General features: G+C 32.9%; 3 protein-coding genes and 1 pseudogene across 4 annotated transcripts; 1 reads left to right on the plus strand and 3 right to left on the minus strand.

Moving 5' to 3' along the window:
* Positions 1-828: 828 nt before the first annotated feature.
* Positions 829-17,370, minus strand: LOC114930881 (cytochrome P450 4g15-like). Of its 2 annotated transcripts, none has more exons than XM_085480759.1 (9): positions 17,309-17,370; positions 3,829-4,060; positions 3,481-3,694; positions 2,855-3,151; positions 2,340-2,763; positions 2,079-2,147; positions 1,690-1,858; positions 1,394-1,568; positions 829-1,249 (listed from the first exon to the last, which is right to left on the minus strand). In XM_085480759.1, exons 2-9 carry the CDS (start codon positions 3,956-3,958, stop codon positions 1,063-1,065), a joined length of 1,665 nt encoding a protein of 554 aa, XP_085336885.1. In that variant the 5' UTR covers positions 3,959-4,060; positions 17,309-17,370; the 3' UTR covers positions 829-1,062. The 2 variants fall into 2 exon arrangements, with proteins under 2 accessions (XP_085336885.1, XP_085336886.1); XM_085480760.1 differs by lacking the exon at positions 17,309-17,370 and adding an exon at positions 4,083-4,280 and having other exon boundaries at positions 3,829-4,024.
* Positions 5,130-6,491, plus strand: LOC146723916 (zinc finger BED domain-containing protein 5-like; annotated as a pseudogene).
* On the minus strand, positions 11,245-15,969 carry LOC146723917 (uncharacterized). The gene is given in 2 exon segments (XM_085480761.1): positions 11,245-14,834; positions 14,836-15,969. Coding segments are annotated over 2 exon segments (1,299 nt in total). The 5' UTR covers positions 15,556-15,969; the 3' UTR covers positions 11,245-14,255.
* A 1,977-nt stretch (positions 17,371-19,347) lies between the features above and the next one.
* On the minus strand, positions 19,348-24,029 carry LOC114928524 (cytochrome P450 4g15-like). Its single transcript, XM_029299762.2, has 8 exons — positions 23,651-24,029; positions 23,295-23,508; positions 22,805-23,101; positions 22,284-22,716; positions 20,660-20,728; positions 20,254-20,422; positions 19,831-20,005; positions 19,348-19,704 (listed from the first exon to the last, which is right to left on the minus strand). Exons 1-8 carry the CDS (start codon positions 23,787-23,789, stop codon positions 19,518-19,520), a joined length of 1,683 nt encoding a protein of 560 aa, XP_029155595.1. The 5' UTR covers positions 23,790-24,029; the 3' UTR covers positions 19,348-19,517.
* Positions 24,030-24,535: the final 506 nt, after the last annotated feature.

Consider the following 24,535-nt stretch of genomic DNA (forward strand, 5'->3'; position numbering starts at 1 on the left):
CTAGTGCATAAATGTCACAGATTCTTTATAAATTCTGTTTCTTTATTATCGCAAATATATTTTTTATCAAATATTAATTTATATAAAAAAATGTCTGCATTATATAAATATCTTTTCTTTCTTATGAAAAGATTATATCATATAAAAAAAAAAAGTATTGGTAAAAAAAGGATCAAACAAAAACTTTTATATAGTACTTTACTTGTAAAATTGTATTAAACAGTTCCATTAATCTTATTGTAATTAGTTGGTATATTAACAAAAATATACATATCATATGTGGATTGTATGTAACATGTTTGTATTGAAAAAATAACGCGCAAAAGTAAAATGTTTTACGTCATTTATTTATAGATATATATACACACGTACTATTTTAAAATTGTCATAATAAGGTATGAAATAATGTATTTGATTTACGCAGATAAGGGAATGTTAAATGCCGATTCTGGATTACGAGATACAGGCTTGCGTGGCTCAACCTTGATTTTGAATACATCGTGCCTTTTCAGAATAATGTCGCCTCGTAATATAAAATCTTTATCTGCCACATCAGAAATGATATGGTAATTCCTTAGTATCGTCGATAATAGGACTTTCAATTTCAGCATAGAGTATTTTCGCCCCACACAGGACCTATATAAAATATTTTATTGTCAAATGTAAGAATGCGTCCTGCTGATTTTATGATAAAATATATTTTTCTTCCGACTGCTGCCAACCGTAGGTTGGCGAAAAGAGAGGGAGTATGCGTTTCATCGAGCCCGGATCGGTCGTGACCTTAATTCTCATATATATGAGATATATATATATATATATATATATATATATATTTTATAAAATATATTTTAAATATAATAAATATAATTTTTTAAATATATCATTATATCAAAATATTGTGCTGAAAAAATATTATAATCAGAATTATTGTCCTTTAAAAAAAATACCCGCTCCCGAAATGTATAATTGTATAATATATAAAAAATATAATTTTCAAACTTATATAGTATAACGCTTACTCGCGTTTGCACGAGAATTAAATTCTTTCACCGTTTTCCTGAATTAAATCAGAGATACTGGTTTGCGTGGTTCGATCTTGATCTTGAATCCGTCATGCCTTTTTAGAATAATATCGGCGCGTAAAACGAAATCTTTTTCTGGCACATCAGAAATGACACGATAATTTCTTAGTATCGTCGACAACAGGACTTTCAATTTTAGCATAGCATATTTTCGCCCCACGCCGGACCTTAACAAAATTTTTTAATGTCAAATATGACAACGTGTTGTGTTATTTTCATAAAAAAATTTTTTCAAAATGTTTGTAATATAGTATAAAAAATTAATTTAAGTATATAATTTTCTGTATCGAAGACTTTCATCTATTAAATACCTTGGTCCAGCACTGAAAGGAATAAAAGCATAGTAATGTCTTTTTTGCATTTTTTCCGGTAGGAAATTATCTGGATTAAAAACTGTTGGATTCGGATAATATTTGTCCGAACGATGCGCTGCGAATTGTGCTATTATTGCCGTGGCACCTTTTGGAAGAATATAATTACCTGTAACTGTTGTTTCATAAAAATTAACTATTTTAGTCTTTCAAATTCTACATAAAAAAGTTTCTAAAATAAATAATAAAAAAATTTATAATTATCCATATTATTGTTGTGTATAAGGTATACTTACTTATCTTTACTTCTTCGTTAAGTTTTCTGGCAATGATAGGTACCGGTGGAAAAAGTCTCAGAGTTTCCAAAATAACTCGTTCGAGATATTTCATTTCCAAAGTGTCTTGAAAAGTGCATTGTCTGTCGCTGTCGCCGAAAATTGCATCCAATTCTTCATACACGCGAGCCTGCATAGTAAAAATTATCAAGTTGAAAGGACAGAAAAGAAGATGGACTTGCGATGAATATTGAAATCAAATATCATCCATAATTTTAACAGAAAGTAAATGTCACACAACTGCAATGACTATATAAGATTTAGTGAAAAAATAAGAAAAAATTGAGTATAAAAAGATAAAGAATTTTAAAGATTTCTTTCCAAAAATACTAAATTGCAAATAAATTTACCTGAATATCTTGATGACATCCTAAGGCGCATAGTGCAAAACTTGAGCCAGCTGCTGTGGTATCATGACCCTGTAATAAATCATTAATTGGTTTTCTAACAATGCATCAAATAATATTACTTACAATAGCATAGCTTACAATACACCGAATTTTTTAAAAAAAGAAAGTGAAAGGAAACTTTTTATTATAAAATTTAATACGTCAGTTAGAAAATTCATTATACAATTGAGATTATTATTGTAATTAAAATGCAGTACGTACTTCAAACATGATAGTGTTTACTTCCTCCCAAATTTCCTCGTCAGTCATCTGTCCAACATTTTTCAATTCCATCATCGTATCTAGGAACGCAAGTCGTTTTTTGTCATTTATATCGTTTTCATCGATATCATCGAGATCATCTCTGACATAATGCAGTTTATATTTAGCATCATTATTTTGGTCATTTCCTTCATTTTTGATCGCGTTTACGCTTTCCATAAGTTTGTTGTCTTCATTTTGCACTTCCTTTTGCTGTTGATTTTTCTCTTCTATATTCTTCGATTTTTCTTTAATAACATGATTTATCAGCGTATGAATAATATTGAGCATTTTCTCTTGCTTCTTCGCAAACTTGGTAAATTTAAAAAGTAACTCAGAACGTAATATAACATTATAATGCCTTCGATGTACAATATCGCTCATTCTACAATATTTGAATTATATTAAATTCTTTTTTTATATATAAAAATTCAATAATATAATATTATAATTTTAAGACATAAAACAATAGCTACTTCATCACTGCCATGGCATAATCGTATCCAGTGTTTTGCCTTTTTTCTCTTTTAACTCCCATTGCAGTTTCTGTTAAAATATCAACCGTTACAGCTGATAGATAATCATGACAGTCGAATTCTTTTCCAACTTCATTGCGAAGCCGTCTCACGAGATCTATACTATTCTCATAAAACAGAGGTACAAATGTCTTTAAAATACTCATGTGAAATGTGGGCGCTATTATTTTTCTATGTCTGTGCCACTTATCACCTTTTGTGATAAGCAAACCATCTCCAAGCCATGGTTCGAAGAATCTGTAATAAGGAGAAGAAAGATTTGAAACTATTGATCTCTGCCTCTTAATATTGCTTTACGTAATATTGTACTACGTGAAGTACTTCAAGCATGAAATAATATATAATTTTATAAATATGTCGGCTGTAGGAGCTTAACGCGATGTTATTGCGAAAATTAATTTTTTCACTAATTATCGACGCAAAAGACATTGCGTTAGGCTACTATAAAATTACATGTTGATTTCGAGAGCCGAGTAATATTCTTAATATTATATAATATATTAATTTTATTGCATATAATATATAAAAGCAATATAATAGATGTAGAATTTTTTGATTTTTTTTACTCATATTCCACAGCTTTCTCATTATGCGCAGGATTACTTAAAATTATTTCAATATCTTGTGGATCTGACAGAAAGACTGCTACTATATGTCCAATATATACGCCTACTGCTAATCCATATATATCACCATATTTCAAAGTTGTATTAAATATGTCTTCTGGAGACTTTGCAAGAGGTATTAGTAGGTGGCCTATGATAGGTAAGGATGGTGGACCTTGTGATAAAAAATATTTTAAATTAATATTAGATAAAATAATAATTCACCAAAAAATTTTTATTGAGTAACGAGAAAAGGAAAAATATTATTGCTTTTTAAATTATGAAGTTTAATTTTTGTAGAATACATACCTGGCATTTTTTTAATGAGACGAACTGCTCTAGAATGCTCAATGAAATAGTACAATGCAATTAACGTTACGGCAAGTGCGGTCAGAAGCCAATAAGTTGTATCGTTAAAATACAATGTTGTCGTACTCATTGTGGTGATAAATTATTTTATTCTACGATATTACTGTGTCTTACGATATCGTATTACAATTTTGTTCTGCGATAACGGTGATATGTTATTTTTCGTATAACGCTGTAATAAGTAATATACTCACTTTAGGATATTATAAAAAAATTTCTTTTTTAGTTTTTTAATATAAAATATTTTATTTCTTATCGGCAATCATGAATGTATCAAAGAGTTTTGCAGCTTGTACAACAGCAGTTTTTATACGTTTAATTTATTTGCAACGATATGTGACAATAGTTGTCGAAGAGTAACACTCGATGACTGTAATAAAGTATTACTTTCGGGTAGTTATACGAATATATATATATTGTAACCGTTGTTTTGATATTAGTCCGTCGGATCGATAAGGATCCGGGAAATAGGGCCGATGTAAGTGGCCGACGGCACACCTTCGGCGCGGAAAGCGGGAAATTCGCGAAAACACGAAAAATATGCTTAATTGGGCGCGAGATTCGCGCCACTCTGAAAATTTACAAATCGACAGATGACCTTTATAATCAGTAAATCATCCCGAAAATTTCCGCGACGGCGATAATCGACTCGCTCAGATCGTCAGGGGGTAGAGGGGGGAGTTCGGACGGGAGAGAGGACGGAATTCGAGAGAGGCTATTTGAAATCGCTCAAATGTAACAAGCATTAAATATATTTGAACAATGATGAACGAAGATAGACAGAAAAATAATTGTATAAATGCTTGAGTAAAATGTTAGGTCAAGAAAGAAAAATCAATATTCTTTCGATATACTATGGAGTGAACTCCGTATTAGTGACGCCGAAATACAAATAAGCGAGGCCGTAATTCGATTCGAACAATATAATGCCGCGTATTTACGGCCGAGACGCGGCGCGTTGTTATTGTTCCGCGCCTTTGAGACGACCCGACGCGATGATATCGGGCGACACGCGGGACCCGGAAGCAGTGTTGTTAGACGGGCTAGGTTTTTTCGCGCATGCGCGTATTACCGTGACGTAACCATGACGACTACAGTAACGTACGATATGATGTTTGCGCGCGCAACTACGGACCAAGACCCTGGACCACGGACTTTTGGCGGAATCGCAGGAAGCAGATTAATGAAACGTACGTAAAAATAAATAAATTATTACAATTTATATAATATAAAAGTGCATTATGGATCCAAATGTTAGTAAAGGAGCTATTAAAAAAGTCCGCGCATTTCAAAGTTTATGGTTAGACGAAACAATTTTTAAAGGATGGTTGGCTCCCCATTCTGAACCAAATAAAGCATTTTGTAATATTTGTAAAAAAACTATTGCTTGTTGTAAGACAAATTTAGTAGCTCATTCACAATCGGTCAAACATATGACAAAAATAAGTCAACATAAAAATGATCAAAGTCCTCCCGATGTTGATAATACTTTAACATATATTAATAAAGTAAAACGCGCGGAAATTAAATTAGCATCCTTTTTCGCGGAACATAATATTGCTTTTGGAAATGTAGATCATTTAGTTCCTTTATTAAAAGATATTTGTATTGAGCCTGGAATTGTACGAGATCTTTCATTAGGCTGAATAAAGTGCACTCAAATTGTTAAAGAAATAATTGCAAAACGCGAAACAGAAAAATTGATAGAAATTTTAAAAACGTGTAAATTTTCCATTTTAATAGACGAAAGTACAGATGTGACAAATACAAAATTTATGTGCGTACTTGTAAAATACGTTTGTCCTATTAATAAAAAAGTAAAAACACAATTGTTAGAATTATTATCATTAGATGCCACAAATTGTACCGCGAAAAATATGTTTAAAGCTTTTAAAACAATTTTAGAAAAAAACGAAATTCCGATACAGAATATTGTTGGAATGGCAAGCGATAACGCGTCAGTAATGATCGGATGTAATAATTCCTTTTATTCGCATTTAAAATTAGAAATATCGAATTTAATCATGTTAAATTGTATTTGCCATTCTTCCGCGATTATAGCAAGTAAAGCCTGTGAAAAATTGCCCTCGCTTTGTGAAACTTTGATTAGAGGAGTTGCTACTTACATTTCGGACAGTGCAAAGAGATCTGCAATTCTAGAAGATTTTCAAAATTTTTTTAACGTTGAAAAAAAGAAGATCTTAAAATTATCCAATACCAGATGGTTATGTTTGCATAAATGTGTAGTTAGATTACTTGAAAATTGGGATGTATTACGTAGTTATTTTGCTTTAGCTGTTTTTGAAGATAAATTAAAATCTGCCGATAATATTTTAACATTATTAAACAATGATTGTATTAAAGCTTATTTGTTATTTTAAAAATACTGCTTAAATTTTTTTAATAGTTTTAACGCTCTGTTTCAGTCTCGTAAAATTTTAATTCATAGATTATTTAGTACTAGTAATCAATTAATTTCTCAATTAGCTCAAAATTTTGTAACTTCGGAGGCTTTGATGCACATCGCTACTTTAAATGTAGACGATGAGAAAAATATTAAAGATCTGACTGATGTATATGTGGGACCAGAGTGTGAGGATTGATGAAGCGTTTACCTTATAAAGATTTCTTTTTTGAACAATTGAATTTTTTAGAAGCTAAAATTACTCTTTATAATGAAAGTAGAAATAAAATTAAAGATTTGTCTCATATTGCTTTAAAATTTGGAAATATTATTGATATTACACAATTAGCTTATGGGTGGAGAATATTGCCAACAATTTTTAATAATTCAGAAAAAGAAGAATTAGCTTCCTTAGAAATTGATGATATGTGGAGAAAAATATTAGATTATAAAAATTATAACGATGAAAAAATTTTTGTACAATTAAAATTATTAGTTGAAATAGTACTTTCTTTGCCGCATTCTAATGCTGAAGCAGAACGGATATTTTCTATAGTTACCGATGTTAAATGTAAAAAAAAACGAAATAGATTAGCTAATGATACCATTTCTGCTATTTGTAAAATTTGATCAAGTTTCCAATCCGATAATATTAATTGCACAAATTTTACTATTGATTCAAGACATTTGGAATTACATAATGCACAAAATTTATATTCAAAAGTAGACGTGCAATAATTAATTTTATTTATATTTTTTTATATTTTAGATTTGCGATTATCTTTATTTTTCGTATGTGTACTAATAATTTTTATTTTTCAGTTGTGCAATAATTATTTTTATTTTTTATGTTGTGACGTGGTCTTTTGAGCCCGTCACAAGGGCGGACGCGCCCGGCCGGGAAGCGTCTGAGAGCGCTATATTATTTTGTGTCTCGTGCGGGTGAGCAGCGACCTTTTCGCTAGCTCGCCCGCACTCTGTATCGGGATCGAGGTGGTAGGCCAGGAGAACGGCCATTGTTTTAGGGAGAAGAGGACCCGGACAGGCGACGGAGGAACGACCTCGAAAGGGGAGGAGCAGAGACTGAGGGACCGGCCCGGTGAGTATTACGAACGATAACCTATACACGGTACCGAGAAAATAAGGAAGCGATACTGCAGAGAAACTCATTACAGCTTCGATGGGACGAACAGGAGCAGTCCAGATCAGGGAGTAAAAGGCGCCTACATCCCTAGACAAGGATGATGCCCTGAGGGGCCCGCCACCCACGCCTCGAGAGAAACACGGAGATCTAACGGGATTGATCACCCCGGAACGACTTCCCTCAGCCAAGAAAGGTCGTTTGGAACATCAGCATACGGCCATACGAGGTGTGGACGGGACCGCCGAAAATGGACCTGCTACATCATCGCTCCCGAGGGCTGGAATTTGAATTTGGCGGCGGAAGTCCGCGACCAGCCGCGAGACACCGGAATCGATACGAGGATCGATTCCGGGTCCGGCGCGGGGCGCAAGCGCTGCCGCGAAACCTGGCAACCGGGCCGGGGTGGCGCGCATTGTCTTCCCCCTCCCCACCAGCGTACCTTCCGAGGTCCCGCCGGCCCGAAAGGAAATCACTGTTCGGCAAGCCGGTGTCCTGCGAGCACACCCAGGGACAACGACCCGCTACAGCCCACTGCGACGGCGAAATTTTGTAAGGCCACCTCCTCGATCGTCCGGTAAGCGCGGATTCGGCAGAGACCCGTGAGTCATTAGAGAAAAATAACGATACCGAGCAATTATGCTGTAAATCATTTAGTACCGAGAATTAGTGGAGAGACTCACGGGACTCACGTCGATTTCCGCGTCATTAAGTTATTGCGTAAATCTTTGCCTTCTTCGCCTCTCCGAGGGGCACCGAAACGAGTCGACAGTCATATCGTAGTATATTATATTTGTAGCATTGTATCGAGTCATTAATTAACGAAATTTGAGAATAAGTTACGCTGGATTGGTATATGATCCATTCGATTCCGAGCCGGATACAAAGGGAGGAGAGTAACGATAATTAGAGATTTCGATAACACCCAGCGATCTCCCAACGGCTCGATAATAAAATTATAGCTACTTTGATTCACACCACTTATATACTATTAATTGAAAATATATTCTTATTTTATCCTATTTCTGAGTACAATCAATATCGAGATTTCCTCTCTCTCTCCGAGACTGCGATTCCGAATCTCCTTACGGAAAGAACCACGACACTCTACCCCCTGTTGATACCGAGCTACCGAGGCCGAGCCGTCGTGTCCGCTGATTATTAGTTGAGCTATTGTTGAGTGGTGCGGCCTGACCGCACCTGGCGCCCAAAAAGATACGATACCGAGCAATCAGTGATACCGAGCAAGTATTGAGAGAACGGAGAGCGGCACGACGAAGTTGCGCAGCAGTCCCTCTCGCACTCTCTCTCTTAGTTTGACGAGAGAGGACGGAGAGACGGTCGCAATGTGCACTAATTATTTTCATTTTTTAAATGTGTAACGTGCAATGATTACTTTTATTTTTTATGTGCACTAATTATTTTTATTTTTCAGATTTTCAGAAAAAAATGTAATGTACAAAAAATACTTAGCGCTGTTTTTGTATTATAGCCCTTTGACTACGAAACGTCCTTAAAAATGATGATTAGTAACGAAATGTGTATATACAGAATATATCACACACAGAAGTCGCATCCTATCTTTGGAGAGTGAAATGATGAAATCAAAATAAGTCGAAATTAAAGAATCATGAAATTATATTTGAACCTTTTTTATAAAAAAATTCATAATGAAAATAATGCGCTTTAAACATCTATCTCGAAACTTTGATTGCGATCAGGAAAACATTGCAAATGCTTTAAAACATGTATCAGGATAAAGAAATTTTTATTCATTTATATTTTGATTGATCAATTAAACACTTTGAAATGCTCCATATACATTAATTAATATATGTATACATCAGGGTTGGGAAAGTTACTTTGTAAAAGTAACTAGTTACAGTTACAGTTATTTCATTGAAAAAATAACTAGTTACAGTTACAAGTTACCGATTTTAAAAAATAACTCGTTACAGTTACAGTTACTCTAAAAGTAACGAGTCGTTACTTTTCAGTTACTTTTTAAAAATAATTATACATTGTTTTAAATATAAGGAGCTTACATTTTATGCACAATTACAGTCAAGTATTTAAAAAAATTCTTGAATGTAATATTGATCGATTTGCTTGCGACTTTGCAATTAACATCAATGTATGAATGATCTTTATATACAACAGTAAAAATAGTTATAGTAAATTACTAGATGGTAATCGCAAAGTCGCAAGCAAATCGATCAATTATTACCTTTAAGAATTTTTTTAAATATTTGACTGTGATTGGTCGATCTTAATTATGTGTTATATTATTTTATGTACACAAAATGAAAATTTTAGGTAAAAGATTAAATCATATGAAGATCCATATGCTACTGTTATCAAAATTTAATTTAATAATATAACGGCTACCATACTTAAACAATACTTTTAGCGCATGTTTCCAAAAAAAATAACTAATAAAGTAACTATTAAAATAGTTACTAGTTACTAAAAAAATGTAACTAAGTTACAGTTACAGTTACAGATGGAGAAAAGTAACGAAGTTAAGTTATAGTTACCGAAAAAAAGTAACTGTAACTGTAACTTCGTTACAAGTAACTCGTTACTTCCCAACCCTGGTATACATATATTAATAACATATATATGTATATGTATACGTCTTTAGCATATATTAATGTATAGTAAATTCATTTTTATAATTTTCACTTAGCCCATTCACATTGCCCAATCGTTGAATCTGTTTAATATGACAATTATTGCATGTTACATTATATACATATATTTCATACATGTATATCGGTATGTTCAGCTAGCCACATGTCATTCGAATATTGAGCCACGTAATATGTTTATAGATTTCTATTGAAGCGTATTACAGTAAAAAAATTAGTCTATACTTTGATTTATATTTTATTTTATTTACTAATGTGTTAAAATAACAACACAAAAACAGCGCTAAGTATTTTTTGTACATTACATTTTTTTTACTTTTATTTTTTAATTTAAATTAAAAATTTTTATTTAACTTTAAATTTTTTTAATTTCCTAAATTTAATTCTTTGTGCCTTATATTACTTTTTTTGAATATACGTTTAAATATATTTGAATTAAATAATTATTTAGAGATAAATAATTTATTTTATTATATATATCTACTTATCTAAATATTTTATAAAAATATATAATAATTTTACAATGTATATACATTCCAGTTTAAATTAATTACATAATTATTTATGTTATTTAAATGTAAAGATGAATAAATATATATATATATATATTTTACTGAATTTATTTTGTTATTGTATATATTATAAACGTTTTAAAATAAAGCAATAATTATACATTTGTATCATTATAGGAAATTTATCTAAATATTATATATTATGTTGTCACTTACTTAGTGCAACTTTTTGATTTGACTACTTTTTGATGCTAATATTTTAACCTTTTTTTTCGTATTATCAATATAATTATTTAGCGCAATTTTTTGATTTCACTACTTTTTGATGCTAATATTTTAATTTTTTTCTAATATTATTAACAAAAATAAAATATAATTTATAAATATAATTTTTGAGAAAATATTTTTGATAATAATTAATTTTTGCAAAGAATTATTTTGGCTATAAACATAATTTTTGAGAAGATTATATTTTTTATTATTATAAAGAACTATTTTTGCTGGCGAAAGATATAACTTAGCGCTTTTTTTTTACATCTGTGATGTCTTTTTTTGTGGGATTTTACATATTTTTGCAAAGATCATTAAACAAAATGCATTAAATAAATGTATATTTTTTATATATTTATAATGAGAGAAGACGAGAGAGAGCGAGAGGACCCAAGAGAGAGAGCGGGAGAGAGCAAGAGGGAGCAAGAGGGAGCAAGAGAGAGCGAGAGAAAGCGGGAGATTGATTGATTGATTGATGAGCTTTTATTTAGCTTTCTCAGCTATTTTCTTATACAGTTTAACATTTACATATGTAAGATATGCGCTTTTAATCTTCTTTTAAATAATTCGAGCCTATCGCAAGTTTTAATTTCTACTGGCAGGACGTTATACAATATACTTCCTTCATAAAACAAACTTTTCTGTGCACTCCTTGTTTTTTGAAATTGAATTTCGATATTACCCGCTTGTCTTGTTTCCCTATCGCATTCGTTCCTTACTATTTGTAACTTATCTCTTAACTGAATTGGTAACAGGTTATTCAATATCTTGAAAATAAATATACATATATTATATTGTAATCTTTGTCTTACTGACATAAATTGCAACGCCTCTAGCATGTCTTCCACTTTGGTGTATCTATCACATTGAAGTATTATCCTCATAGCTCTGTTTTGTACCTTCTGCAGTTGGGTTATCTGCGTCTCCCCCATGCCTATTAATATCGTCGCGCAATACTCAAAATGAGGAGCTATGATTGTCTTATATATAATGCATCTAGTATACACTGATATGTAATTACCTACTCTATTTAAGAAACTCGTTTTTTTACCTATTTTCTTTAACATATAATCACAGTGATCTTGAAATCGAAGTCTGTCATCGATAATTATACCTAGATATTTCATAGTCTCTACACGCTCTATTTCAATTCCGTCCAGACATTTCAAAATAGTATTACCTCTCAATTCTTTTCGAATACTTCTAACTATCATATACTTCGTTTTACTTGCATTCATTTTTAACTTATTTATATTCATCCAACGTTCGATTATATTAAAAGCCGTGTTCAATTTTATCTCTATATCCGTGCTACTTTCTCCACTTACGTATATAAGCGTGTCGTCTGCAAACATTTTTATATTGCACCCTTCTGGACAGCCTTCGATTATATCATTTATATATATTATAAATAGTAAAGGTCCTAGTACCGAGCCTTGTGGCACTCCGTATTCTGTTGTCAATAATTTAGACCATGTATGATTGAAACGCACTTGCTGTTTCCTATTATTTAAATATGATTTGAACCATTCTAAGGCCATTCCTCTAATTCCATAATAATACATTTTTCCTAATAATCTTTCTCTGTCTATTGTTTCAAACGCTCTCTTAAGATCCATGAAAATTACACCTACCATTTTTCCTTCGCTTACTATTAATTTCCATTCGTCAATGACAGTTTGAATCGCTGTTTCACACGAGTAATATTTTCTAAACCCCGACTGATGTTCTGTTATAATATCGTTAGTTTCCAAATATATTTCAAGTTGTTCTTTTACTACTAATTCTAACACTTTTTCAAATATTGGTAACATATTTATAGGCCTATAATCGCTCGCTTTTTTCGCTTTATCTATCTTTGGAATCGGTATTATCGTAGAGGTTTTCCAACTTTCCGGACAGAGACCTTCTCTTAAAGAATTGTTTATTATATTCGCAAATTCCTCTTTTATTACAGAAAAAGTTGTCATTCCCTCTTCCGTACCTTTCTTTTTCGGCAATCCCATAACAATTTTTTCTAACTGCTCTAGTTTAATAGTCACGAAATTTTCCATAAATCCTTTATTTTCGATAATATAAATAATTTTCTTATTTATATTCATCCAATGTTCGATTATATCACCGGATCTAACGACCTTTATAGAGTTTATTATACTATTAATACTTTGTATATAATATAAATTAAATTTATCAGCTATATTGCACTCTTCGATATCGCCTAAAATTTCAAAATCTATATTTCCTACTTTTATGCCTACTGGCTCGCCTCTAATTATTTCTTTCAAGGTTTTCCACATAGACGTAGGATTTTCTTTATTAAGATCTATCATATTTTCATAATATTCTTTTTTCTTCTCCCTAATTAATTTTACTACTGTATTTCTTTCAATTTTATACTGCGACCAATTTTGTTCGGTATCGTCATACAATGCTCTTCTATATGCCTTATCCCTTCTATCCGCAGCCTCTTTTATTTCGTCTGAAAACCATTTCTTCCCTTCCCAAACTTTCGGAATTTTAAATTTTTTCCTCGGCGCCATTACATCTAACGCACCCACTATACTATCGACAAGTTTTTTCGCCCTCTTACTGACACCCATACATTCACACTGACATTCCTGGCTTTCTTGTAATTTATTTTTCACTAATATAGCAAATTTATTTTCATCAAACTCTTTATAATTCCTAGCACTAAATTCTCTATATTTACTTTCAGTTTTACTAACACTCAGCTCAACTTTCAGCTACGCGTGATCCGTAATTTTAGGTTCATGAATTACCTGTACTATTTTATTATTATTAGCGAAGATCAAATCTATAATTGTCTGACTGTCTTTCGTAATTCTCGTCGGTTCGTTAACATATTGTTTCATACCTAAGCTTAGCATTGTCGTTTGCAGTTTATTCGCATAAAACGAATCTCTCATAAGATCTATATTAAAATCTCCTATTACCATGCATTCTCCCTTTATTATAAACTCTTCTACTATATCCTCGAAAAATCTCAAGAAATCTCCGTGCGATGCGCTCGGTGAGTGATATATTACCATTATCACTTTTTTATATAATTTATCTTGTACTTCTACCGCAACACACCAACAATTCGATTCTAATTTTTTTTTTCCTTCTAATACTATTTCATATTTAATATCGCTTCTAACGTATAAAATAACTCCTCCCGTATTCCTATTCTCAGCATTACATCTAACTATACTATAACCCGGAACGTTCACTTCACTGTCTTCGATATCCTCAGTCACTCTGGTCTCCGATAATGCTAAGAACGCAGAATTTATTTTCTTCATGATCTGATGTTGTATCTCATCTCTGTGCGCAATTAAACTTTGCGCATTTGTATATAGTATTATCTCCGCTTCTTCCTGTGGTTGCTATTTAGCGTCCTCCCAGCCTGCTCTCCTCTTCTCCTCCCGTAGCGCCCTCTTAAAGGTCGGACATTCCGGACTAAGGGCGTCATGGTCATCGCTTATATTCAGATTGTATGTTCGATTTTTGAACATACAATTCACACATTTCTTCTTTGTCGCTGTACAATCACGCGAGTTATGACTTCCTGCACATTTATAGCATGCTTCCTCTCGCGTACAATTTTTTGCAATATGATAATATCCCCAGCATTTGAAACATCTTTTAACATTAATGTGATTAAATACAGGACACTTCTTCCATCCTACACCTAGCTTTCCTTTCTTCAATATCAGCTCATGTGTCTCTTCATCTGCTTCTATTATTATTGACCCTTCTTCATTTCCTTTTCTTTCAGATTGATTATTTCTCCTTTCTTTGATCATTCTCTTCACAATTCGCATATTTGCTGTATCTATTTTATTCTGCATCTTTATCGTATTTATAAGTTCATTATCATCTAATTTCATCTCTTCTACACCTATATTAATAATTTTTATCTTTGGTTTTGATTGAGGCGACTCTATCACTTTATAATTTTCTCTGGAGCTTAGCTTGAACTGTCTCCTTCAATTTTTTCACCTCCTCGCCGGTTTCACAACCCACGATCACTGTTCCCTTGCTACCTTTCCTTAATTTCGTTATTCCCATAGCCATACTCTTAATATCCACCTTTTCTTTTATCAATTTTTTAGTGGCTTCACTCTCTTGTTGCATTTTCGGCTTAACAATTATAACGTTTTCTTTCTTCTTCCCTTTAACCGCTTCACTGTAGCTTATCTGCGATTCTTCCTTTGATACACATGTTACTCCCTGTATCATTTTCTTCAAGTTTTCCAGTTCTTGCTTAACATTTACTAATTCTTCTTGAACTACTTCTTTAATCATTAGTTTAATTTCATTTTTACAGGCTGTTTCATTTTTTATTTCCTTTACAGTTTTTATGATCCAGTCTACTTTTACATCAATGCCTGATCCTTTACTTGTGAACGATCCTGCAGATCCCACGGATCCTGTAGACGATGTCCTATCTCTTCCTGCCGTTGGCGTCGCTTTCTTCATGTTTGTTTCTTTACTATCAATCAAAAACTCCTCAAATGGACCTTTACACGGCACTAATTCTTGTCTACTGTCCAGAATTTTATGCTTAATTACACATCCTGGATGGTAAAAAAGCTTATTTATACAAGTTTTGCATTTGACGACTTTATTCTTTATTGCCTTCCTACATGCCGAGCATCGATACTCTGCATATTCATCGTCCATGCCGATAATTACCGGCCGAAACCGCTAATATCAGCCTAATCGATCACTCACCTGTGATCCACTTTCACACGTCAGCACTATTGTGTCCACGTATAATGTCTACTTGTCTTACGAGACTTCAATGTCCCGAAGAATAAATTCACTGCTCACAGGAGAGAACGAGAGAGAGCGAGAAACAGCGAGAGAAAGCGAAAAAAACCGAGAGAGTGAGAGAAGACGAGAGGGAGCGAGAGAGAGCGGGAGAGAGCGAGAGAGACCGGAAGAAAGCGAGAGAGCGAGAGAGAACGAGAGAAGGCGAGAAACAGCGAGAGAAAGCGGGAAAGAGCGAAAAAAACCGAGAGAGAGCGAGAGACGACGAGAGAGAGCGAGAGAACGCGAGAGAGCGGTAGAGAGCAAGAGAGAGCGAGAGACAGCGAGAGAAAGCGAGAGGGCGAGAGAGAGCGAAAAAAGACGTGGGAAAGCAAGAGAGAAAGGGAGAAAGAGGGGGGAGAGAGAGGGGAGAGAGAGGGGGAGAGAGAGAGAGCGAGAGAGTGAGAGAGAGCGAGAATTTATTTTTCGTTTGGTTGCTTAAAAGGTTAAGCAGCTGAGGAAAATGTCACTATACTAAGATGGGTGACCGCGGATAAGGTAAAGCAGCTTCGGACAGAATCACTTTGTCGGGATGGGTGACCGCGGACAAGTACGACGCCGTAGTCTTAAAAAAAAGTGACACCTTTTCGACCAAAAAATAACTTGAAAAATTCATATCTCCGCAACCAATAGAGCTATCAAGTTCGTTAAGGTCTCATTTTACTCGGAAAAAATCGCGCTTTCGATTGATATGGTCATCTTTTGAAAAATATGTTTCCGTTCATGAAATATTTCAAATTTTTGTTTTCAAGGTTACGAAAATCGTGTTACGTCCGGTAAAGGATACACAGTAGCGTCCTACGGATAATTTTCGCTATTGTTTCGATATTTTCGCTATCTTTTCGATATCTTTCGATATTTTTTTTTGTTTTTTTGTAGATTGTATTTTAATTTGACGAATGAAAGATATAACTTAGCGAGACGCTACCGCGTCTCCTGATGACGATTTGGCGGAAGGTACAACTTAACATGTTTAGCGACGCTCCTAAGATATAGCGTTGCCCGGAGTAACGACGACTCCGCCGTCGAGCCTCGACGGTAGTGGGGGGATCTACCCCGTCGCTCGCGAAATCGGCTCGAAAAGAGCAACTAATTCCGAGCACTGTTCTAGGCAGTACAAAAGTTCCGGAAACTCGAGTAGGTCCCGCGCGCCTTCCTTTGAGATCGATCACGCCGGTCGTCCCTTGCACAATATTACAACGAATCCGAAAAATGCGCGAATGATGATATGCGCGAGAAAGATTGCGCAACTTCTTATGCGTGACTCTAGACAATTTTCCCTTCTCCGATATAGAAATCCTAATAGACGAAAACAACACAGTAATTACGAGACGATACTTTGATGTTACATTAATGTGACCAAAATCGCGGCGACTGTCGGCGTATCCGCGGGAGAGAGAGCCTCTCTTAATATACGCGCGGGAGAGAGCACGCGGTCGGCCGGGCGCCGGGATAAATTCTACGCGGAACGAAACTCTAAATCGAACCTCCCGAAATATCACGAAATTACACCGGTGAATCTAATAACCGGCCGCGGCCGTGACACGCTTCTCTCCCGAATACGGTACTCACAAAAAAAAAGAATTTAGCGGCTTTACAAAGTATATAGGGCCGTTCGTCTCACCGGTATCGTTGGATCCTCTGATGCTTCGGCATCCGCGCGCAGGAACCTCTGCTCTGGACCACGCTCCGCCAGACAGTGACGAGCAAGAGGCCTGCCGGGATCACGCCAATAATTAATTGGGACATTTTCCACCCGTGGCGCTCCTTATCTTGGCAGGACCGCCGGGTGCCCCGCGGGGCCCTGCGAATTTGCTTGATGCAAATTTTCTCTCGCTGTTCCTCTTTTCCTCTGCATTGAGTTCCGCTGTTCCTCTATATTGGTCGTCGGGAAGACTCCTACGAGCGCACCTCTTTGCGGTTCCTCCCAAAAATCCGCCAGATCGATTGTTTGATCGATGGTGAAATTTTGTATATCTGGATCTGCGGAGGCTCGAGGCAGAGTATCTCCCGCGCCTTTTGTTTCCAGGGCTCTCTCGCCTCTCGCGAGAGAGTGGCCATCCCCATCTCTGGTCGGAATCTCTGTGAAAGAAGGAACATTTTACGGCGGTACCCAGGTTCTTAACGGGAGGAGCAATCCAGAACATCTATGTGAAAATAATATTTACCGGGCGTGATCCGGACTTGGTGGCCTCTGCTCGGTCCTAAATCGTCCTCTTCGTCCTCTCAGGCTTTCTCTCTTTCTGTTTCTCCGGTTGAGACACGTACCCTATGCAAAATTGCTCGCCGAAAACGCAAAAATCGCTCAAACAAAAATCATAAATAAAGTAATTCGCGAAACGGATGCGCGAAGCGCATCCTCCGACGCGGTAGTAAACGCAAAAATGATTTTTCGCGTGCTCTCTCTCTCTCTCTCAAAGATTGACGAGAGAGCAAAGGTTCCCGAATTTCCCGCCTTCCCGGCCGGGCCTTCGGCCTTTGTGACGGACAGTAAAAAATGTCACGTCACAATATATACTATACACACCTATAATATATACATATATAATAAAAATATATATATACATATATATATATATATATATTTCTTTATATTAATATTATATTTTATAACATTGCTTTCCCATAATGTATGTTATTTACATATCTCGCATACATTAAGAATGCAAAATTTAATTATGTTTAATTATATATATATATATATATATATATATATATATATGTATACATATGTATATTCGCGAAAGAATTTGTTCTGTCTGAAATATATCACGTAAATTACGATTTTTTTCGCTTATAATTTCTGGCAATATAATCGCAGAAAAAATAATAAGAATAATTAAAAATAATTTAAAAAATAATTTTGTATGATTTAAGAAAATAATATAATTCGAAGAAAAAAGACCATATTATGAATAGTTATATTTTATATATTTCGAAAATTAGATGAGAGCCGCTAGTAATTAAAAATTCAAAATAGAATTGTAATCGACCAACAACTTGAAAAGGGCCAAAACCCATGGTTGAAACGTCGTGTTAATTTTTAAATAAATAAAACATTGCCAGTTTTGGTCGATTATAATCCTTTTTTTAAATTTTATATGTTATATAAATATATAATATATATGTATATAATATATATAAATTTATATTTGAGCAATTTTTTTTTATTGTGTATTAATTTTAAATTTAAAAAATAAATTTTAAGTAATATAACAAATATGTTTTTTAAATTAGTTTTAAAAATATTTCTATCAAGACGTTTTTTTTATTAGTTTAGCGATTGTAAAACATTTAGTACATTTAGAAAACAAACATGTCCTATCTGGAATATGTTTTGTAAGAAATATCAACATTATACATAAAATAAAACAGTATATAAAATGTTTTTACATAATGCTTTATTTGTCAAAAGTTACATTAAATAGGTCAATCTTAGTGATTATTTTCGTAATTAGCAACAAGCAATTAAAAAGGAAATATAAGTTTCTGTTTCTTTTTTCTATAAAAAAATTGTATCCATAATTGTATATGCTATATACACGAGGCAAAAAATATATACATTTGTTTTTTAAGATATTTTAAATATAATGTATTGATTTTTTATAAATATATAAATAATACATCACGTAAATATTGTTCTGGATAAAATATTATAGGTAGTTAATAATTATAAATTGCTATATTCTTTGAAGAAATACAAATACCTACACCGGAAACATATAATGCATATAACAAAATGGAATTCTTATAGCAAGGTATATAGATTAACAAGTTTAAATTTATTTGGTTCACTTTCGCACGAGTATAAAAATTTTTAATTCTCGCTGTTTTTATGTATAAAATACCGACTTGCGCGGCTCGAGTTTGATCTTGAATCCGTCGTGTCTTTTCAAAATAATGTCGGCTTGCAATATAAAATCTTTGTCTGCTATATTGGAAGTGACACGGTAATTCCTCAGTATCGTCGATAAAAGGACTTTCAATTTTAGCATAGCGTATTTTCGTCCGACACAGGACCTGTGTGAAACATTTTTATAATAACATATTTTTATAAAATATCCGTATTATAAAGTATTGTATATGATAAACTTAAAAAAACGAATATATAACTTTCCGCAAAATTTTCTTCTATCTGTTAAATACCTTGGTCCAGCACTAAAAGGAATAAAGGCGTAGTAATGTCTCTGTTGCATTCTTTCCAGTAGGAAATTGTCCGGATTAAAAACTGTTGGATTTGGATAATATTTTTCCGAACGATGCACTGCGAATTGTGGTATCAATACCGTGGCAGTTTTTGGAAGAATATAATTACCTGTAACTGTCATTTAAATGAAATTAACTATGTTGGTCTTTCAAATTCTACACAAACAAGTTTTTATAATAAAGGATAAAGAAATTCGAGATTTTTAATTGCTATGTATATTCTCTTCAGACGCCCCTAAAAAGATATAATAAAATATCGAGAAAAATATCGGTCAAAGTCGTTAAATCCGAATTCGAATTCGAGTCTTTCGGGTGACTGCTTTTATAACTTTCTATATTATTATTGTATTTATTGAGACATACTTATTTTTACATCTTCATTAAGTTGTCTAGCAATCGCGGGCACAGGTGGGAAAAGTCTTAGAGTTTCTAAAATAACTCTTTCGAGATATTTCATTTCCAGAGTATCTTGAAAAGTGCATTGCCTGTCGCTGTCGCCGAAAATTGCATCCAATTCTTCATGCACGCGAGCCTGCATAGTAAAAATTATCAAGTTGAGAGGATAGAAAAGAAGATGGACTTGCAATTAATATTGAAATCAAATATTATCCATAATTCTAACAGAAAGTGAATGTCACACAACTGCAATGACTATATAAGATTTATATAAATGACTATATAAGTGAAAAAATAAGAAAAAATTGAGTATGAAAAGATAAAATATTTTAAAGATTTTTTTCCAAAAATACTAAATTGCAAATAAATTTACCTGAATATCTTGATGACATCCTAAGGCGCATAGTGCAAAACTTGAGCCAGCTGCTGTGGTATCATGACCCTAAAATACAATTAATTTTTAAATAATGCATTGCATTAACATAACTCATGTACAATAACATTGTTTTTAATACTTTTTCTTAGTAAAGAAAGAGAATAAAAGGAAAAGAAATTTTTAATTGCAAAAAAATAATACAATACATTTACTAGAAGCTTAATTATTAAATCTACTATTGAATATTTCAGAATTTACTATTTTCTTTCTAAAAAAGACCTGAAAAGTCGATTATCGCAAAAATTATTGTAATCGATGGATAAAAATGTATTAATTAATTATGCAACGCATATAAAAATTTAATATTTAATCTTTAACAGAAGATACAAACAAAGAACTAAAATTTTCTACAAGAATCTTTTGTGATTAAATATCTAATTGTAAGCTTTCATTAGACTCGTTCAAGACTTTACACCCCATATATCCATTACGCTGCGCGGCTCGCGCGGAACTAATTCTCGTGCGAGGTATCGCGAGCGCGGGACCGATGGTCACGTGACTACTGATCATGTGACCGATGGTCACGTGACTACTGGTCATGTGATCATCGGTCCCGCGCTCGCGATACCTCACACGAGAATCAGTTCCGCGCGAGACGCGCAACGTGACAGATATGTGGAATGTACTAATCTGATCACGTGATCAGTTTTGTGTGAGCCGTGCAGCGTAGCAGACAAATGCACAAATTTAATGGAAGCGCAGATATTTTAATCGAAAGATTCTTGTAGAAAATTATATTTTTTTGTTTTCTGTTAACAATTTATATATTGAATTTTTATGAATCACGTAATTAATAAATATATTTTCTTGCATGCATTGCAATAATAATTTTATACATGCGTTGCAATTTTTAAGGTTTTAAAACCTAAAAATTATTTAAGGTTTTAAATCCTAAAAATTATTTAAGGTTTTAAAACCTTAAATAATTTTAATTCGCCGAATTTCTATTATGTATATAATTTTAATTCCCGAATTTCCATTATGTATATAATTTTAATTAATTGAATTTCTATTATGTACATAATTTTAATTTGCCAAATTTTTATTGTATTGTTCAAGAACTATTTTATATAGATGTATCTCTTCATATATTTTTTTTTTCATTTTGTTTAGTTTAATTGAATATAATTACGTGCGACGAAGCGAAGTTATAATAAAGAGATACATCTATACAAAATAGTTCTCAAACAATACAATAGAAATTCGGCAAATTAAAATTATGTACAATAGAAATTCAATAAATTAAAATTATATACATAATGGAAATTCGGGAATTAAAATTATGTACATAATAAAAATTGGGGAATTAAAATTATGTACATAATAGAAATTCAGCAAATTAAAATTATGTACATAATACAAATTCAGCAAATTAAAATTATATATATATAATAGAAATTCGGCGAATTAAAATTATGGTCATAGCATCAACCAACTGCCATTGCGAAGATTAACAATTTATGATAGTTGTAAAATAAAAAACAGAAATAATATCAAAGGAGCACACGAAACGCGCACGTGTATTGTTTATAATAGTTTAGATTAAAATGCAAATTTATACCTCAAACATAATAGTGTTAACTTCCTCTCGAATCTCCTCGTCAGTCATTTGTCCCCCATTTTTTTTCAAATCGAACATCATGTCTAGAAAAGCGAGTCGTTTCTTTTCACCTACGTCAATTTCATCGATGTTATCAAGATCATCTCTTACATAGTGCAGTTTTGTGTATTTAATATCATTATTTATTTGATCATTTTCATATTTAGTCGCGTTCAAATTTTCCACAGATTTGCTATTTTCTACTTCCTTTTGTTGTTGATCTTTTATATGTTTTTTTTCACACTCTTTAGATTTCTCTTTAATGACACCATCTGTTAGTGTGTGAATAATATTGAGTAAGTTCTCTTGCATCTTTGCAAACTTTGTAAATTTAAAAATTATGTCAGAACGCAACGAAAAATCATAATGTCTTCGATGTAAGATATCGCTCATTCTACAACATTCAAATTATTATTACATTGACATTTTTTGTTATAAATTAATAATACAGTTTTATTTATTATTAAAAAAACATTACTTACTTCATCACTGCCATGGCATAATCGTATCCAGTGTTTTGCCTGTTTTCTCTTCTGACTCCCATCGCAGTTTCCGTTAAAATGTCAACCGTTACAGCTGATAGATAATCGTGACAGTCGAACTCTTTTCCAATTTCATCACGAAGTCGTCTTACGAGATTCATGCTATTTTCATAAAATAGAGGTACAAATGTCTTTAAAATACTCATGTGAAATGTGGGCGCTATTACTTTCCTATGTCTGCGCCACTTATCACCTTTTGTGATGAGCAAACCATCTCCAAGCCATGGTTGAAAATATCTTAAAAAAAGGAATAAAGAGAGAAAATTTTATAAGATATAAAATGATCTTATTGGATACAGTAAAATTGAATATTGATTTAAGGCATCAAGAATGGGCAAATTACATTTCTATAAGTAAGTACCTACATAAGTTTATACAAACGAAATATAGAAATAAAATGATATAGATTGTTAATTATTTAACTTTATACCTATATTCTATAGATTTGTCAAGATGCACGGAACTGCCCAAAATTATTTCGACATCTTTTGGATCTGCTAGATAGATTATTACTCTTGTCCCGAAATGTATGCTTCCTACTGATCCATATGTTTCATAATATTTAAGAGCTAAAGGTAGCACAGTTTCTGGAGATATTCCTGCGAATAATAATGCGTGACCTAGTATTGGTACGCGCGGTGGATCTAAAAAAGAAGATAAAACGTTTATTATTACTAATTAATATAAGATAATAATATATCGCTTTAATAAATTCAATTTTATATTGTTTTAAAGTATTTGAAAATACATGCATTAGCGGTTAAAGTGTTTAAATCTTATACATACGTGGTAGCTTTCTTGAAAGACGAACTGCTCTGGAAGTCTCGATATAATAATGTAATGTAATTAGCATTGCGATAACGATGGCCAACAGAGAATAAGCTATGGTCGGTAAATACGACGTTGTTATCGGAATTGCATCCATTCTGATGATAAATTATAATTTTACCGTGTCACAGTAATAGCGTTTCGATCTTTTGATATGCTCAATTAATAGAATAGAGTTGCATTGAAAAAATTATATCAAGTCCACTCAAACAGCACTTTAATAAAAATGTTTTAATAATTTTTCGATAGTTATAAAAACATCAAAAATACTCACAAATCGAAACAAGAATAAACTCACAAGTCTAAAAAAGAGTGTTCTAACTTTTAAGCTGCTTGCGAAACTCGATCGATTCTTTATAAGCCAATTGTCAGGAAATACGAAAAATATTCACTAATTCACTCTTTAATTATACAATGACCTTATTTATGACAAGTGCTCATTTGTATCAAGCATAGCAAATGGAATGAAACAATTTTATAATATATGATGTTTTTTAAATCGGCCAACAGAGCCAAAGTACGAAAAATTAATTATTCGGAACTGTAGCTCTTGGTTTAAGATCACTAAGTTCCATATATAAATTAATCTCGAAACTTACATATGGAGAAATAGGTGCGAAAAATATAGGTCCAAAAAGTCGGGAATCGAACCCGCATCTTTCACTTTCCGGGCGACTGCTTTGACCAACTAAGCTATTCAGACCCTTTTGATCCTATATTTTTCATTTGCCTTTTAGTAGATGTTAGTAAATAAGTTTCGAGATTAATTTATATATGGAACTTAGTGATCTCAAACCAAAAGATACAGTTCCGAATAATTAATTTTTCGTGCTTTGGCTCTGT

The sequence above is a fragment of the Nylanderia fulva genome, unplaced genomic scaffold (genome assembly GCF_048542155.1).
Source record: "Nylanderia fulva isolate GAGA-0341 unplaced genomic scaffold, ASM4854215v1 Scaffold16, whole genome shotgun sequence".
Lineage (NCBI taxonomy): Eukaryota > Metazoa > Arthropoda > Insecta > Hymenoptera > Formicidae > Nylanderia > Nylanderia fulva.